Genomic DNA, 19,688 nt, shown 5'->3' on the forward strand with positions numbered 1-19,688 from the left:
TTCATTTCTTTAATTAGTTTACTTAATTTTTAAATAGTTCACTTAACTTCTGGGTTGTAGATGGAGATGCCGGCGTGTCTGAAATGGGAAAGTTGATGGTTTCGAGTCGTCTCTTTTATTCCAAGTAGGAAGTGTTATCATTTCAGGTCATGTACCGTAGGGGGGTATGGTTGGCCTTTCTATTGACTCAGCTTTTAGTTGTCCTTGCTGGCCAGAGATGGGAGTGGGCAGGGTAGGTACAAATGCATTACGAACATAATTACTTGCAGATTATTCATGAGAAACATCCCTTAAGTAGTTCACCTAAATTTCCAATTATTTGGTAAACACAAATGCAATGTAGAAATTATTATTTGCTCTCACAAGAAATGTCTTTTTGCCATTTTATGTTTCAAATAGCACACTTAACTTTTAGGTCGGCCTCGTTCAAAGGCCGAGCAGACATCACAACACACACTATCCGACTAGAGTTGGGCAACGTGGGGGATGTGCTCGGCCTTTATAAACCCAGGCATTGGGTTGTTCTCACCGGCGAGACCGTGTCGTTTGTAGATACACAAAGGCAATCAATTGCAGTTCTTTGTAATTGGTTTCTTGAAATAGTTCAATTAGCTTTCATTTTATGTTTCAAATAGTTTACTTAACTTCGTAGAAACATCCCTTAAATAGTTCAATTTAGTTGTCTCTCTAAGCTAATTCACTTAACTTATGCTGCTCATGACGTTGCTTATGTTCTTGGTTGCAGATTCAATTATTCCGCTTAATATCCGGGTTGTAGTCTCATGTCATCGAAAGGAAATCACAAAGTCATCTAGTTTATGTTGTTGCTCATAGCAAAACATGGGTTCCGTTGACCTTATTTATATTATCACCCACAACTTATCTATGTTGAAGCCCGTAGCAGTGAACATACATTGAACTTGTTTCTAGAGTTTCTTTATTTTTTTTCTTTGAGAGAAAAGAAATTTGTTTTCATCATTTTATATTTTTGAGGGTTTATTTTCATCATTTTGTAAAGAACCGGAAATGCTCACATAGAAACAGCCCATATACGGCCCACTGCAGGCATTGACTCACCGCTGTTGCAAAACAACGTCCATGGCTTTCTTCCGATCCCGTCCACCACCACCTGGCTCTTCTTTCTCCTCGTGCTCGTCGCCAGCGACAGCGTGCGTCCCACTCCCACCCGACGCATCTCTTCTTGCTCGGTCCTCTCCTCAGGATCCTCCATCGCGGGGAGCTCCGCAGGTCAGGCCTGAATCCTGCAGCAACCGCGTTAGTCCACCGCTGAGTTTTCCTTTTAGTGTGCATTCCCGTCAGATTCCCGAATAATTAGTGTGTCTGTCGTTCCAGCTTCAGCCGATGCTTCTGGCGGACTCGGGGGTTCTTCCCAGCCATGTCACGGATCGGAGATTTGATGCCGAGGGAGCGGTGAGTTTGTTATCTCCGCCCCGTGTTACTACGATTTCTGCATCTCTGTTGGCACTTAGCTAGCTTTGATTTGGATTGGAGAAGCTTGGCTGGGGGCAGATCAGATGCCTCCTTTCGGGGGAGCATTTGACTTTGTGCTCTAAGCGCCCTTTAGTTGAATTTTAAGCTGAACTTCACCAAAACATTTGGAAGCTCAAAACGCAGGGATAGGAAAAACTTACTGATATCATGTATCCGGAATTCCTACAGGAACTAAAACCACAGGATGGCTCTACAACTGTTGTTTGGATGTCAAGTAGAAAAAACATAGATATTGTAGACACAAAGAGATGTCATGTATTCCGAAATTCTAAAATTCTACCCCCTCCATCCCATATTAGTTGTCGCTCAAACGGAGATACATCCATTTGGGTGACAACTAACATGGACGGAGGGAGTATGGAATAGCTCATCCCAAAAAGAAACGTAGGGATAGGAAAAACAGAGGAACCAAAATTCTATGCAATAGCCCATTCCAAAGGAACGTAGAATAGCAATTCCTTTATTCCAAACGGCACAAAAACAAAATGAACATTTCCCGTTGGAATCATATCCTTCAAAAATCGTATGTTTTTCCTTTGTTCCAAACGGGGCCTTTGAAATTTACGTAGCAGGATGCTTCTCTACTTATTCTAAGCCTCAAGCCAACTATATCTGGAATTTAGCAGAATGATTGCCTTGTTGAAGATCATGGGAAACAATTGGTTTGGTGTGAATCAGAGGGGAGAGGGGCTCTGAACGGTCAGCTGACTATTGCTTCACTCCTTTTCAGGTCTGTCAAGTCAACAAGTCACTCAAGGAAGGCTGATGGGAATTCTGCGAATGTGGTAATGCCACGCCGGCCTGACACCCTGAATAACGTTGCTCTTGATTTCTTGGAAGTTCCATCTTTCGATATATGAACTTTTATTGCCTTGTCGCTGCCTGTTCTTCATGGATATTCAAAGCAAGTTTTCTAATTCATGCAAAGACTTTAACATCAGGAAAAAAATATAATTAAATTGATGTTGCTTTGGGCCATCATCAGGGAGGGGACACTTAATTTATGCTCACTTTATCTTTATCTCTACATTGGTAATTCTATATATTTATTGCCTTTTAGGGTGAATGTGAAGGTTGAGGTAATTGACCAATTGTTGTTTTCTAACCCACCAACAATGTGTCTAATGGAGATCTCTGTACCAAAATGTTATATTACTATAGAAGATAAGAAGTAGTAAGTAGAAGTTTTGTTTTTCGCTTTGGCTTAATCCATTATAAACCTTGATTCAGATTATTTTTAATCCATTATTGCGATCAATTTGAGTGGTCAGTTAGCTTCTTGGTAGTTTTGTTAATTTAGTTGCATTCTATGCTCTATTTGAAATTTTGATTATTGATGCAGAGTGGTACACCACATGACATTGCCAAACATTGCCACGATGAAGAGTTGGGAAACATAGGTAACATGCTTTAGTGCAATGCAAGTTCATTATGAAAGGGGAGGATGCTGTATTCCGAATTCTTAGGTAGCTGTATTTTGACCATCTACATATATGTTTTGTCACAACTTCGGAATACAGCATCCTCCCCTTTCATGTCTTGTATGGCAAGTTTGTTAGAGATAGAATAGAATCAATAGTGATTTGTATGAGGTATGTTCCGGCATCACTTCTATATTGATTTGTACTTCATGTTGCCAATATACTTATAGATGTATGCCCTCCGTGGCTTAAGCAACAGTCAATTATTCCACATGTCTATCCTTCCTTCAGAAACTGTTGGCTAGCAGACCAGTTCTAGCTTTCTAAGTAAATAGTAAGAAAGATTATTGTTACTCATATATATACACGGGTCGCGCTATTCGTCACCCTGGGTGAGGAATAGTTATTCTTCACCCCCTCTCTATTTTGACGTCAATGCACCGTATTTTAGATTTCGTAAATTTTGTCTTATTTAATACGTAATAAGACAACGTAAGAAAATATATACTCGCCGTAAAAAATATTTTATGTTACATAAAATTACGAACGTAAAATATAGTGTACACCATACATAAAATGCGATATTTCTGGTCTTATACCCTATTTTTTTTGGTTTTCTTATACCAAATTTTACATAGTGAATCAATATGAATGTAACTATTTGTATTCCAAATGTAATTTATTTATGAAGCGATCGTAAGATTACCTAGGGTGAAGAATAACTTATTCTGCATCCTGGGTGATGAATAGTATTTCTACACACACACACACGCGCGCGCGCGCACACACACACACACATAATTTGTCCATGTGAAGCACCTTGCTTACAATGTCATACGGTTCTATCTGTACACATAAATAGTATCCATGTGTCATGCGTGTCAACTCACACACCTTTCATGCTTACTTCAGGAAATAAAACAGATAAAACAGCCAAGCTAATCTTAGACTTGTTTTTTTGACTCATTCCATGCCCTTGACTAGCAGGGTATGGATTGGATGATCATAAGCTCACATTCCAAATCGGGTTGGGACTACGGGTGCACCATTCCTATCGTATTGTTGTTCTGTCACATGCATTTGCCTATCTCCTTCTGTTTGCATCTATGACTACCATTTGTACTGCTGTTGGTTCTGTTGGGTTATCTCCATAGAACACAATTGGAAGGATTGTTGGTTATATTACGTTTCTCTGTTTGAAACAGGAGGAAAACTTTGCAAGAATGATGGCCACTCCTTCAAGGAGAGCTGCAGTATCACAAATTCTGAAGTCCTCACCAGAGTGAAATGGTCAGAGGAGGAAAGTTATTTAGGCTAGAACTTTCATCATTTCCTGTGAATCTTGATGTCCTTCTGAACTTTATTTTCCTTCCTAATGCCTGCTGACAAACAAATTTTGATTTTCCTTTCAGGAAGATAAGGTGCTCACTCAAATGATCAACAAACATGGGCTGAAAAACTGGCAAATGGTCGCACATGCTATACCTGGCCGAAGTGCACCGCAATGCCGACAAAGGTAAAACAAAGTGTTTGGTTGATTCCAGTGCAATTTCTAGACAGGGCACTCTTTGCTTCACTCTCTATGTGAGTGAGAACTTACACTCTGCTTGAAATTCATCAATTAGTTACTCATGTTTGCTAGTTACCACAAGCTGCGATCTATCACCTGCACAGTGGTGACTTGTTTATTCTTCAGTAACATCATTGTCTGTTAGCCTACCTCTGTTGATACATTTGCATGTTGCGTGCACTGCTCATTTTGGACCGTTTCTATTTGAAGGCCAGGAGGCCAGATTCTTGGTTGTGGCAAAATTTGTGGCTTAGTCGAGGGTATATGCACAAATTGGTTCACAATTTTCCCTATTAATTTGGTTCTGAAATCAAAGTGATTGTACCAAACTTCTGATTTGCGCTAAGTACCCTTCAGCATCAGGCTGCTTTGTGCTTAAGTTTTTGTGTGGAAAACAGTGAAAGAAACATGTCATCTTATGTCAACATACCAACTGGGAAAATGGTATTATGCAAGGAATTTTCAGTCATCGAATTATTGTAATTTAACATATTATACTGTTTTCTCTAGACTTGTGCTATCACTGCTTGTCTATAAATAAGGGCTCGAAGGTTTGTTACATTATTAGATTCTGTCAGACGGCATGCCCAACAACTTTATTACTTCATGTTATCAGTTAGAAGTCCGTAGGTTTGAGTATCAATGGGCATAATGGTAATAAACACAGGTGGAGATACAAAATAGACTCTGCAATAAACAAGGAGGCGTGGTCGGAACAAGAGGAGTTGAGACTGATTCGTGCTCATCAAATCTATGGAACTAAATGGCGTGAAATGGTCAAACATTTTCCTGGGAGGTAAGGTTGGATGTTTCAACAAAAATCTGAATTGATGTTGCTGTTGCATTTAATTCTTCCCATCATAATAATTCAGGATGCATTTCTTCAAAATGCTGTTGGTACGATTGAATTATTTACATTGTGTTCATCCAGGACGAATGGTGCAATCAAAGAATATTGGAGGGGTCCTATGAAAAGAAAATTGAATTCATATTTATCGTCAGGTTTGCTTGAACAATTTCCAGACATTCTGGAAAACCTGTCAGGCACACAGAATAATAGTTTGGATATTCTGAAGGGGACTAAAGTTTCTGATATTCTGAATGACACTGAAGGTTTGTCTGAGAGAAATGAAATGTCGTCAGCTGTACCAAGAATTTCCATATCTGAAGTAAGCTTCACAGAAGTAGGTGAAAATGCTGATGTACCAGGGGGAGAAAGTGCAGATTTCATGTATGCTAGAGTGGCATCAGCCAAAGCCCCTGAAAACATAATCGCAAGATCTGAGCAGCATGCGAAAACCAGGAGGAAGTTGGATTTATTGTCAAGCCCAGTGGAACTCAAGTCATCCAGTCATGAAGTAAATTCTCAAAGGCCTCTACAGCAAAGGGAACAAATGAGTCCAGCTGTTGGTGGTGTCTCTCCATCAAATGGATGCCATGATGTTTTGCCAAAAATCCTATCAGAATGTGCAAAGCCGGTTTTATCATCAACTGGTAGCTACCAGCCCAGTGATGTTCATTCTGCGGGAACCTCAGATCCATGTTCATTAGAGCTAGACATATCAGATCTTATGGAAATGTCATACTTTGATAACTTGTTGATCTTTCCTCCTGGTTCTCCACATGATGGTAACTCAATATAAAATGAGGAAAGTGACAATGACCAAAATTACAACCTCAGATATATGCACTCTTTTGGCAGAAAAGGTGATGAACTAAACTCGCTGTTACTGCTATCGTCCTGTAAACTGACAGTTGCTGTATCATTTAGACGAAAATCTTTAGCTGAACAAAAAGTACAATGATGTTCATGTCATAGTCACTTGTTTGAAGCAGGTAACCATGTTCTTTTGTTCTGCATCTTGTTTGATACTCCCTTCGACCTATAATATAGTGTACATTGTTTGATACTCTCTTCGTCCCATAACAGTGTACAGCAGTTTTTGCAAAAGTGAAGTTTCACAAACTTACTTTGACTAATTTATAGAAAAATCTATCTATACCTACATCACCTATTATATATAAATATGAAAATGTTTTTGATGATGAATGCAATGGACTAATGGTACTGATTTGGTATTGTATATGTTGACATTCTATAAACTTGCTCGAAGTTTACAAACTTTGACTTGAAGGATATATATTTTGATTTGCGCAATTCGGTTTTATATGTTGGCGTTCTATAAAATGGATTTGCACAATTTGATTTGCTCATTTGGGTGTGGCAATAAACACATATGTTTCTTCAATTTTTCTGACATTTGTAAAATCCATTTTTGGCACGCAGGAGTATGTGCTCCCTAGAGCCAAAATGGATTTCCGTGCCAGTGATTCTTATGCTATCCTGCACATTAAGACAAAACATGGAGAAAAAAAAACTAAACCTGGGGAGCAGCATCTAAACATTTCGTGGTTGTTTGAATAGCGATGATAAAACAAGTTGTACTAGGATTTTTTGGAAAATTGATTTTACTAACTTTTCTGTTAAGAATAAGCTTTTACGGAAAAACAAGTTTGGGGTAGGAGAGTCTAAGACTCTTTGTACTCCTGGTTTGCACTTCATCTTTCTTAACGGGAACAGAATGTTAGCGACAAGGGCGAGCGCCAAAAAGAGGTTCAAACCGAAGGCCGGCCCAAGAGACAGCCTTGCCCTCGGCTCGGCTCGCTAGGCATGAGTGGGCCCATTAACGCGTTGTACTTATACCTGTAACTGATAAGATTTGGGCGGCGGCTGGCAAACGGCTAGGTGTGTGTGGTGTGGCGTGCGTGACTTGTAAGGGAGACTGCAGATCCTCCTTTCTCCCATGTAATTCAAATTCGCGTTGAACGGAGCTTGATTTGTAGCGTTGCCCTCACAATCTGGTATCAGAGTCTCCTTCCCTTCTTCACCCATCCGCCCTGGATATCCCCGGCCACCACCACCACGCGTGACTCGCTGACCGGTGGCGAGCAGAGGCCATGGAGAAAACTTCTTCGGAGACGAAGGCGATCTATGATCTACTTTGCGCCGATTTCGACGCAACCCTGCCAAGACCTTGGCGGAGCGCAGCAAGGAGATGGTTGCTGCCCTCGCCAAGCTGGACAGCAAGCTCGACTAGCTTTTCGGCTGCATCTATGACGTCAAGCTCGCGATCGGCGTCGACCTGGACGAGTTGCGGGGCGAAATCAATGCCGACAGAGGGGCCGCTTCTTCTCCAACTACGCCCCCGTCACCATGAGCGGCCGCAACCGGTGCACGCGAGGGCCGCCAAGCAATGGTTCCAGCGGTTCGGATGGATTCCGATATGACGCCGAGCAGAGGAATTCCGGCCCCAAATACGTTCCACCACCCGCCCGAGGTATGTCAGTAGATCTAATCCCTCCGCGTCAGCTCGTTACCCCTAGTGAGGGATTCAAGCCTTACCAGTCTGATGCCATGAGTTTTGGTCCCTGGATTGAAATGACGCATTTCGATGGTTCCAACCCAAAATTGTGGCAGTCTTGTTGTGAGGATTACTTCTGATTCTGGAACACGCCGCAGATCCAATGGATTCTTTTTTGCTTCTGCTTTGTTTGAGGGCATAACAGCTCGTTGGCAAGAATCGGTACAGCGCCGTGCGCCCAATGTGTCCTGGACAGAGTTCTGTGAGTTGTTGCAGTCACGTTTTGGTTGTAACAAGCATCAGAACATCCTGAAGCAACTGTTCCATGTTCGTCAGACTACTACAGTAGTGATCGACTGAAGCATATGAAACAAATCCCAATCTTGTGCACTATGTGACTCGGTTCATGGAGGGTTTAACTCCGCCAGTCAGGCTCATTGTGGGCATTCAGCAGCCAGCAGACCTGGATTCTGCTGACGCTTTGGCGTTGCTGTTTGAAGAGTTGGGTGAGAGCTCATTGGGATCAGTTGGATCGGTTTCTAGTAAGCGTTGTAAGACAATAGGCTTTGGGGGGAACCGGCACAACCCTCTAGGGGTGGCCTATCACATATATATATATAATGAGGTGGTATACAACGTTACAATATACACATGTAAATACAGTCTAACACCCTCCCTCAATCTTAGCCACTTTCTAATGAATCTAGAAGGGTAAGATTGCGCCTGCAAGTTTCAAACTGTGGCAAAGGCAATGGCTTGGTGAAGATGTCAGCAAGTTGATCCTTGGAAGAAATAAACTTGATCTGTAGTTGCTTCTGAGAGACACGTTCACGCACAAAGTGATAGTCAACTTCAATGTGTTTCGTTCGGGCATGGAATACCGGATTTGCAGAAAGGTATGTAGCACCGATGTTATCACACCAAAGAACAGGAGGCTGTGATTGGGGTATACTTAACTCCTGAAGTAAGGACTGTACCCAGATGATCTCTGATGTGGCATTGGCCACAGCCTTATACTCAGCCTCAATACTGCTACGCGAGACAGTAGCCTGTTTCCGAGCACTCCAGGCAATCAGGTTAGAGCCAAAGAAGACAACATAACCCCCTGTGGATCGTCTGTCATCCGGATTGCCAGCCCAGTCTGCATCAGAATATGCTGAAAGACAACCAGAGTCAGACTGCCGAATATGCAAACCATGAGCCACCGTGAAACGAATATAGCGCAAAATCCGCTTAACAGCAGACCAATGAGTGTCACGGGGTGACTGCAGATACTGGCAGACTCGGTTAACAGCATAGGAAATGTCTGGTCGCGTGATCGTCAAGTACTGGAGCCCACCAACAATACTCCTGTACTCTGTCGCATCAGAAGAAGAAAGAAGCACACCATCAACAGCATTGAGCTTATCAGTGGTAGACATGGGTGTAGTCGTCGGTTTGCACTTAAGCATCCCAGCTCGCTGCAACAAATCCAGAGAGTACTTCTTCTGCGTCATAACAAGGCCAGCAGCACGAGAAGTAACCTCCACACCAAGAAAGTAATGAAGCTTCCCAAGGTCCTTGACCGCAAAATTAGCACCAAGTGAGCGAACAAGCGCAGTAGCAGCCGACTGAGAGGAGCTGACCAAAATGATATCATCTACATAGACCAACAAGTACATAGTAACCTCAGGCCTTTGAAGAAGAAACAATGAGGAGTCAGCAGTTGATGATGCAAAACCATGAGCACGAAGAGCCATTGCAAGACGAGCATGCCAAGCACGAGGAGCCTGCTTCAGACCATAAATTGCCTTGGACAGACGACAGAGATGATCAGGGCGATCCGGATCAGAGAAACCCGGAGGCTGGCGCATGTAAACCTCCTCCGCCAAGACACCATGAAGAAAAGCATTTTGAACATCAAGCTGACGAAGAAACCAACCTCGAGTAACAGCCAGAGAGAGAAGAAGTCTGATGGTAGTAGGCTTGACCACTGGACTGAAGGTGTCTTCATAGTCAAGTCCAAAACGCTGTCGAAAACCACGAGCAACCAGACGAGCCTTATAGCGCTCAATGGACCCATCAGAATGCCTCTTCACTTTGAAAACCCATTTGGAATCAATGACATTTACCCGTGATTGTGGAGGAACAAGAGTCCATGTCTGATTGCGAAGAAGCGCTTGATACTCCTGCTCCATGGCCTCTCTCCAATGAGGAATGCGCATAGCAGCTTGATACGTGCGTGGCTCAGAGGATGGATCTGCGAGAGCAGCAGACATGCACGCCGCTAACCAAGCAACTATGCCATTGTGACGTTGCTTAGGCTGAAAAATGCCACTCCGACTGCGCGTATGTGGACGTAGAGCAGCAGCAGGAGCCGGCGGAGGCGAAGGTGACGGAGACATGACGGTCGCCGGAGATGCAGGAATCACCTCAGGCGAGCTCGGGACAGACGACTCCGGGCTGCATGGCGAAGACTGGCCCGACGACAGGGGCTCAGAGGCCATGGGCGAACCGAGAGTGGGCGAGGCCAGCTTCGGTGACACCGGCCCAGACGGCCTTGGCGAGGCGAGAGCAGGCGAGGCCGGCCCTGGTGAGAAGGGCCCAGACACCCTGGGCGAGGCAGGGGCGGGCGAGGCCAGGCCTGGTGATGACTGCCCCGACGCCCTGGGCGAGACGGGGACCGAGGAGGCCGGCCCAGTCGGCGGAGTTGCAGGGCGCGACGATGGCGAAGGCAGCCCAGAAGCCAGAGGCGACCGGGCCAGGACGTCGATCGGCCGTGCATGAGCACGGAAACCGAGGCCATGCAGGGGCGCCATGTGCTCCTCATGCACAACAGAAGGTGCCGAGGATGAAGGCGATGTCGACGAAGAGGAAGATGGCACTTCCAGAATCTCCAAACGAGCCCCACGACCAGTGCCTGCACCATGGTTAGGCAACAATAGAGGAGAATATGCAACATCATCAAATTGGTCAGAAGCAACAGAGGATGAATGCATGACAGGTGGCTCGGTAGTGGACACATGGGAGTTTGGCAAAGGGAAAAACATGCTCATCAAACACAACATCCCGAGAGATGTAGACACGATTTGTGGGCACATGAAGACATTTGTATTCTTTATGAAGAGAGCTATAACCAAGAAAAACACACTTCTTGGAACAAAACTCGAGCTTACGCTTGTTATATGGACGGAGATGGGGCCAGCAAGCACACCCAAACACCTTGAGAAAGGTGTAGTCCGGTTGTTCATTAAGGAGAACTTCAATGGGAGTCTTCATATTCAAAACACGAGTGGGAGTACGATTGATGAGAAAACATGCAGTGGTGAAAGCATCACTCCAAAAACGAAACAGAACAGATGCATGGGCCAAAAGAGTCAGACCAGCTTCAACAATGTGACGATGCTTACGTTCTACTGAACCATTCTGCTGATGTGTATGTGGACATGCTAAACGGTGAGTGATCCCAAGCGACTGAAAGAAGGAGTTGAGGTTGCGATACTCGCCACCCCAGTCCGACTGAACATGAACAATTTTGTGCTTGAGAAGGCGTTCAACATGTTTTTGGAACTGAACAAAAATGTCAAACACATCGGATTTACGTTTGATAAGATAAAGCCAGGTAAAGCGGCTGTAAGCATCAACAAAACTGATATAGTAATTATGACCACTAACAGAAGTCTGAGCAGGACCCCATACATCTAAAAACACAAGTTCTAAAGGATGTTTCACCTCACGACTGGACTCCGAAAAAGGAAGTTGATGACTCTTCCCCTGCTGACAAGCATCACACACTGCTACATCTTTATTACTAGACACACTAGGAAGCTCATGACGACGCAAAACATGCCGGACAATAGGTGTGGCCGGGTGACCAAGACGAGCATGCCACTGTGACGGAGATACCCGAACTCCACTGAAGACGCGAGCGATGCCAGGATGCTCCAGACGATAGAGACCTTGGCAGAGCCGCCCACTAAGAAGAATGTCCCTCGTGCCCCGATCCTTAATAAAAAGATCAAAAGGATGAAATTCACAAAGCACATTATTATCACGAGTGAGTTTAGGAACTGAAAGAAGATTACGTGTCACAGATGGAACTCGAAGAACATTGCGAAGTTGAAGACTCCTATTGGCATGTCTAGTGAGAAGTGATGCTTGACCAATATGAGAGATGTGCATACCTGCTCCATTGGCGGTGTGTATCTTGTCGGAGCCATGGTAGGGTTCACGAGTGTGAAGCTTCCCCATCTCACTGGTCAGGTGCTCTGTCGCCCCAGAGTCCATGTACCAGTGGGGATCAATGGAGTAGGACTGAGTGTGTCCCTGTGGCTTCTGCGGCGGCGGACGATCAGCCATGGCGACCTGACGAGCAAAGTTGCGTGTATCCTTCCCGTCATTGCCGAGACCAAGAAAACCCCGCTGGAAGCGCTTGTGACACTTCGAGGCCCAGTGCCCATCGCGACCACAAAGCTGGCACACACGTGGACCGCCAGCCCCTGGTAGCGTCGCAGTAGGAGGAGGGGCCGAGGCGGGTGGTGGTGACTGCCCCGAAGGAGCCCTGGATGAAGCAGAGGAGCGACCACCCTTGGTGGCGGCGTTTGCCGAGAGGGCGCCGTTGCCACTGGATCGGCGCGTCTCGACTCGTTGCTCAGTAAGCAGGAGGCATGAAAAGACCTCGTGTGCTGGCATGGGCGTGGAGTTGCCCCTCTCATTGATGATCTCGACTAGGGCGTCATACTCCTCATCAAGACCATTGAGAATAAACGAGTTGAACTCGGAGTCGGTGAGGGGCTGTCCAATGGAGGCCAGCGTGTCGGCGAGACTCTTGACTTTGTTGTAGAACTCAGTGGCGGTGGAGTCAAGCTTCTGACACTCCCCAAGTTGGCGACGGAGCCCAGATACACGAGCCTGCGACTGTGCCGCAAACGAGCGCTCAAGAATAGTCCATGCCTCGTGGGACGTCTTGGCGAAGACAACAAGCCCAGCAACGGCCGGAGAGAGCGACCCCTGGATGGAGGAGAGGTTCGCCTGATCCTGCCCTGTCCAGACACGGTGAGCCGGATTATAGACCGGACCGTGCACGCTGTCAACCAGCGCAGGAGGGCAAGGGAGAGAGCCGTCGACATAGCCAAGCAGATAGTGACTCCCAAGAAGCGGAAGAACCTGCGCGCGCCAGAAGATGTAATTGTCCGACGACAACTTGATGGTGATGAGATGGCCGAAGTGAAACGGCGGCGGCGGCTGCGATCCCATCGAGGAGACTGGCTGAGGTGAGACCACCGTGGAGACAGTCAGAGGGGCAGCCAGCGCGGTGACAGAGGGCGCGATGGCCGCGGTTGACGCCACGAAGCCTGCCAGCGCGACGTCCTCCGCCACCAGCGACGCAGTGGCCGAGGGCGCGACAGCCGCGGTTGACGGGGCGGCGGCGGTGTGGGCCACAAGCGCCTGCCCGGGCGAAGTAGCAGCCGGCGGGAGCGCGAAGAGGGAGCCGACGCTCCGTGTCCCGATCGGCGCCTGAAGGGAGGCGGCATCCAGCGGCCTCGAGAGAAGTGCCGCGAGGGAGGCCGGCAGAAAACCGGTGGCGGTGGAGCCGGACGCAGCGGCGGACGTCATAGCAGTCGGGCGACGGCGACGGCGGGCGCGGCGGCGGCGGCGGTGGCGGCGGCGGCGGCGGCGGTTTAGGGTTTTTAGGCGGAAGCGGACGTAACCTAGCATGATACCATGTAAGACAATAGGCTTTGGGGGGAACCGGCACAACCCTCTAGGGGTGGCCTATCACATATATATATAATGAGGTGGTATACAACGTTGCAATATACACATGTAAATACAGTCTAACAAGCGTAGCTCACTGTCTTCCAGCTGGACACCTGTTAGTAAGCCAGTGGAGGACAGACGTCCGTCTGATACACATCGTTCTGCTCCCTCTGACGATCGTTGGTCTACACTTCGTGCTTACCAGAAATCCAAAGGCTCGTGTTTCATCCGTGGAGAGCGTTGGGCTAGAGACCACCGTTGGAGGCAGGAGGTGCAATTGCACGTGGTGCAGGAAATGCTGGATTATGTGCAAAGCATGCCTTCTGAACACACTGACTCGGATGATTCTGTTTCTGCTGAAGCAAATGCTATGAGTATTTCAGATGCAACAATGGGGGACTTATCAGCACCAACAACAACCACGATGAAACTTTCAGTTCATCTGCAAGGGAGATCTCTGGTTTTCTTGGTAGATCCAGGCAACACCCACACGTTTTTGGATTGTGCTGTTGCAGCCTCTGTTAAAGGAATTACTCGGATGCCTATGAACATGGTCAAGGTAGCTAATGGAAGTGTAGTTTCCTGCAATCAACACATGCTGAATGGGCATTAGTCTTGTGATGGGAATGCATTCGCTAGCACTTTTAAAGTGTTTCCTCTAGGATCTTATGATGTTTTCTTTGGACCAGATTGGTTAGCTGCACACAGCCCCATGCAAGTTGATTAGGCTGCTCATTGGTTGTAATTCCAGCTAGAGGGCAAACTTATCACATTGCTGGGCCAGGATGCTGGTCCCCAAATGATTACTTTGGTAGAACTGTCAGCCTTGTTGGTGATTGAAACTACACCTCTGTCTGATGTCCCTTCTGAAATTCAAGAGTTACTGCAGAAATTTGCTCCTGTATTTGAAGCTCCAACTGGTCTTCCCCCAAGAAGGAAATACGATCACATCATTCCGTAGATTCCTAGAGCGCAACCTGTCTATAGCAGGCCTTATAGAACTGCCCCGCTTTGAAAGATGAAACAGAGAAGCAAGTTGATGTAGGGTGGAAACCCTAGGGCCGATCTTTCACGATTGGAGCGGATCGTACGAATAACACGAGAGGAACACGAGGGGAACACGAGAGAAATCACTCAAACCAACAAGATTCGATTACACATGTGCTAGATCCTCGAAACACAAAGAGATACACGATCCAAATCCAACAAAAGATGATACAAGTGATGGTAGTTCTTCTCCGTGAGGAGGTCCTTTAGGGGTCTTCCCGTGATGGGGTCTTGAATCCGCTTGGGGGATCTTCTCCGAAGATGTCGTGGACTCCAATGGAGAAGTAACCAAGTGGATGAGCAAAGCTCTATCTCTCAAATGAGCTTATTCTTTGCTAACCCTAGAAAGAGGGAGGAGGAGTATATATAGTCTAGGTGTGCGAAGGGGTACATGGGCCACGACCCTTTCACTGTGCGCAGACAGGCGGGGCCGGACGTCCGGGTGTCAGGTTGGATGTCCGGGGCTTCACGGCGCCGGATGTCCGGGCTGCTGGCCGGATGTCCGGGCTGCTGGCCGGATGTCCGGGCTGGATGGGTCCGGTCTCGAGCTCTCTGGATAGCGTAGTCCGGATGTCCGGGCGGGTGTTCGGATGCCCGGTGGCTCGGAACGGACGGATGTCTGGGCTGGAGGCGCTGGGCTTTTGCTCTTTGGATGGACTTGTCTGGATGTCCGGGTTGAACGCTGGATGTCCGGGCCGGAGGCCGGATGTCCGGGCCCTGTAAACTTGGCAGTTGGGTCTGCGACTGGCGACTCCTCTAGGGGCCAGATGTCCGGGGTCCTAGCTGGATGTCCGGGTCCTGGGAGCTGTTCTCGACTCCTTCCAATGGTTCTCCTCGTCCATGAACTTGGGGACTTGTCCGTCTACACGAGCATCTCCGAGAGGGTCTTCTAGGTACCTGAGCACACATAGCATTTCCGTTTGAGGTAGTAGCCATGTCTCGAGTGGATCATATGGAATATCACCAAGGAAGGAAGTCACCTCGGTCTCGAGAGCTCTAGCTCGTGCTTGTGTCATTGGTCCTCTTGCACTTGGTGAGACGATGGTAGGTCCATGGGGATACCATAGGATGCTCCGCATCATCTCCCCCCTTGGGAAAGATCCGACCTCGGATCGAAAGCCTCATCACCATGGTAGGGAGAGAGATCCTTGATGTTGAAGACGTCACTCATGTTGTACTTGTCGCGTGGGAGATCGATCTTGTATGCATTGTTGTTGTAGCGTGCTAGCACCTTGAAGGGTCCGTCGGCTCGAGGTAGAAGCCTGGACTTGCGTTCGTTGGGGAAGCATTCCTTGCGAAGGTGTAGCCACACGAGATCTCCAACATCGAATATCATGGGTTGCTTGTTGATGTTGAGCTTGGTCGCGAGTCGTTTTACTTGGCGCTCGATGGTGTGCCTTGTAGTTTCATGCATCTTCTTGAGGTAGCTCACTCGTGCACTCTCGTCCATGTTGATGCGCTCTTGTAGTGGTAGAGGGAGAATGTCCAATGGGGACAACGGGTTGAAACCGTAGACGACCTCGAAGGGGGACTTGCCGGTAGTTGAATGTCTTGCTCGGTTGTAGGTGTACTCGGCGATGGGTAGACACTCCTCCCACTCTTTGATGTTCCTCTTGATCAACACGCGTAGTAGAGTGGAGAGCATTCGGTTCGCCACTTCCGTTTGGTCGTCGGTTTGAGGATGGTATGCCGAAGAGAACAAGAGCTTGATTCCGAGCTTGTCGCATAGAGTCTTCCAAAAGTAACTCAAGAACTTGACGTCGCAGTCCGAGACAATCGTCTTGGGCACTCCATGGAGGCGCCAGATTTCCCTACAAAAAAGATTTGCAATATGTGAAGCATCGTCTATCTTATTGCATGTGATAAAGTGAGCCATCTTAGAGAATCGGTCCACAACAACAAACACGGAATCTTTGCCATTTCTAGTTCTAGGCAAACAAAGCACAAAATCCATGCTAATATCTTCCCATGGGTGATATGGAATATGAAGGGGCATGTAAAGACCATGGGATTGAGCTTTTGACTTAGCTTTGCAACACGTCGAGCATCGGTTGCTGAAGCGTGAGACATCGCGGAGCATCTTGGGACAAAAGTAGTTCTTAGAGAGCGTGGCGAATGTCTTGTTGCGTCCAAAGTGTCCCATTAGTCCACCTTCATGAGCCTCTTGCAAAATTATCAAATGAAGAGTAGACTCGGGGATACATAGTTTGTTAGCTCTCATAATATAATCATCTTTGAGGTAGTATCGTTCCCAAAATGTAAGCGTCGAACACTTGGCATAAGGAATAGCAAAAGTAGGATTATGCGCATACAAGTCTTTTATGTGCGCAAAACAAATAACATTCAATTCAAGTTGGGTAACAAGCATGCATCTATGGGAAAGCGCATCCGCCACAACATTTTCTTTACCTTTTATATACTTGATGACATAAGGAAATGACTCGATGAATTCACTCCACTTAGCATGACGCTTGTTTAGCTTAGTTTGACCCTTAAGATACTTAAGTGTTTCGTGATCGGTGTGTAGAATGAACTCATGAGGACGGAGGTAATGCTCCCAAACATGCAATACTCGAACTAAAGCATATAGCTCTTTGTCATAGATGGGATAATTGAGTTGCGTTCTGGACAGTTTTTCACTAAAGTAAGCTATGGGGCGCTTCTCTTGCATTAACACACCTCCTATGCCATAACCGCTAGCATCGTAGTGTATCTCAAATGGTCTATCAAAGTTGGGTAATGAAAGCAAAGGAGCATGTGTAAGCAAATTCTTAAGCGCATTAAATGAGGTGTCTTGGGATGGTCCCCAAACAGAAGGTGCTTTTTCTTGCTCAAAGCATGCAAAGGTAAAGCAATGGTGCTAAAATCCTTCACAAATATACGATAAAATCCGTCTAGGCCAAGAAAACTATGCACTTGTTGCAAATTTGTGGGTTGGGGCCAAGTTTTAATAGCATTGATCTTAGATTCATCTACATGCACACCCTTAGAAGACACAATGAAACCCAAGAAAACAAGCTTATCAACACCAAAAAGGCATTTGTCCATATTAGCATAAAGGCGCTCTTTCCTAAGGGTTTGCAATATGGTTCTAAGATGGGTAACACGATCTTTGAGGGATTTGCCAAAGACAAGGATATCGTCAAAGTAGACCATAACAAATATGCCTATGTAGGGGCGAAGAACAAAATGCATGACTCGCATGAAAGTACCAGGTGCTTCGGATAAACCCATTAGCATAACAAGCCATAAGCCAAATTTGGTCTTAAATGCGGTTTTCCATTCATGACCTTCTTGTATGTGAATTTTGTAATAGCCACTTTTAAGATCAATCTTAGAGAAAATTGCGGCTCCACTAAGCTCATCTAGCATATCATCTAAGCGTGGAGTGGGGTAATGATATCTAACGGTGATAGCATTGATGGGACGACAATCGGAACACATGCAATAGGTGCCATCTTTCTTAAACAAGGATTACCGGTACGGTGCATGGGCTCAAGCTTTCGCGTACAAGGCCATTGTCGATGAGTTGCTGTACTTGCCGTTGGATTTCCTTGGTTTCCTCCGGGTTGACGCGGTAGGGTGCCTTGTTAGGAAGTGGTGCTCCGATAATGAGGTTGATGCGGTGTTTGATGCCTCAAAGAGGTGGTAGCCCCGTAGGTAGCTCATCGGGGAAAACGTCTTGGAATTCCTACAAAAGAGAAGACAACGCTAAAGGTAGATTGTGCGAGGTGTTAATTGTAGGTGCCTCGTCCTTGCACAAAAGGACATAGTGCATAACACTTGATGGGTTCTCACACACTTCTCTTATCTCACTTTTGGTGGCAAATAGAACTAAGTTTTTCTTGTCGCTCATCGTGAAGGCACTTGATTTTAGCTTGTGGCGCTCACTCTCTTTCTGGTGGCTCGCTTTCTCACTTTTCTCTCCATGATGGGTGGCTTGCTTGTCGACGATCACTTGACTTGGAGACGTAGGTCGTAGCATGTACTCCTTTCCCTTCATCTTGATGCTATAGTGATTGGTTCGCCCGTTGTGAATGACGCCTCGGTCAAATTTCCATGGTCGTCCAAGAAGGAGGTGGCAAACGGACATCAGAACGACATCACACTCCAAAGTATGTTTGTATGCTCCAATCTTGATGGAAACTTGCACCAGATGCTCGACTTGGATAGTGCCAGAGTCGCTTAGCCATTGGACCTTGTAGGGGTGTGTGTGCTTCATCTTGACCAATTGGAGCTTGGAACATAGCTCTTCACTCGCCAAGTTATGGCAACTCCCTCCATCAATGATTACCTTCACAGACCTTCCATTGATGCCGACCTTGGTGTGGAAGATATTGCATCTTTGGTCTTCGTCTTGTTGATGTTGATGAGTCAAAACCTTGGAGACAACAAGATCGGGGCTCGAATTTTCGTCACAAAAGACTTGATCATCTTCATCTTCGTTCACTTGCCGGTGCATGGCCACTTGCTCAAGGGCTTCCATTTCCACTTCACTCATGGAGTCATAGGTTCCGTCGTCGTTGAGGATCATGGTGCGCTTGTTTGGCTCTTCCTCTTTTGAGCTCTTTCGATGGCCATTTATGCAAAACTTCACGAACCAAGCTAGGAATTGTGTATATGCTATGACAAACATTGTGACACAAGAGATGATACCAAGATATGTACCAAAATGATACAGTATGTATGCAATGGGGCTATGATCACTAATGTGCACAAGTGACGTTGCCGGCAATACTCAAACGGCTAGTCTCGATGGGTAAGGTACGCAAAATGGTCTATGGGTTATCAATGTAATGGCAAGAATGTACAATGGGAGGATACCACGATACCAAGATGATATAGAGGTTACCGTTCTTGCTTATGGTCGAGGTGTCAAAATTGTTGAGCGGTCGATGTCGATGACGAAGATGAGCGGTGGTGATTGCGAAGTCGAACCATCCCTAAGTAGCAGAAACACGTTAGGAAACAGAAGCCGCAACTCAAATCTCAAAGAACAAATGTTAGGAAATATGATCACATCATTCCGTTGATTTC

The 19,688-nt window shown here is 46.4% G+C and overlaps 1 protein-coding gene across 3 annotated transcripts; it reads left to right on the forward strand.

Moving 5' to 3' along the window:
- Nucleotides 1-1,080: 1,080 nt before the first annotated feature.
- On the forward strand, nt 1,081-6,359 carry LOC123137177 (transcription factor MYB3R-3). Of its 3 annotated transcripts, none has more exons than XM_044556802.1 (8): nt 1,081-1,275; nt 1,354-1,431; nt 2,243-2,297; nt 2,855-2,912; nt 4,139-4,237; nt 4,350-4,449; nt 5,171-5,299; nt 5,435-6,359. In XM_044556802.1, exons 2-8 carry the CDS (start codon nt 1,397-1,399, stop codon nt 6,144-6,146), a joined length of 1,188 nt encoding a protein of 395 aa, XP_044412737.1. In that variant the 5' UTR covers nt 1,081-1,275; nt 1,354-1,396; the 3' UTR covers nt 6,147-6,359. The 3 variants fall into 3 exon arrangements, with proteins under 3 accessions (XP_044412737.1, XP_044412736.1, XP_044412738.1); XM_044556801.1 differs by having other exon boundaries at nt 1,085-1,248; XM_044556803.1 differs by having other exon boundaries at nt 1,085-1,248; nt 1,360-1,431.
- Nucleotides 6,360-19,688: the final 13,329 nt, after the last annotated feature.

Source organism: Triticum aestivum, chromosome 6B (assembly GCF_018294505.1).
Source record: "Triticum aestivum cultivar Chinese Spring chromosome 6B, IWGSC CS RefSeq v2.1, whole genome shotgun sequence".
NCBI classification, from domain to species: domain Eukaryota; kingdom Viridiplantae; phylum Streptophyta; class Magnoliopsida; order Poales; family Poaceae; genus Triticum; species Triticum aestivum.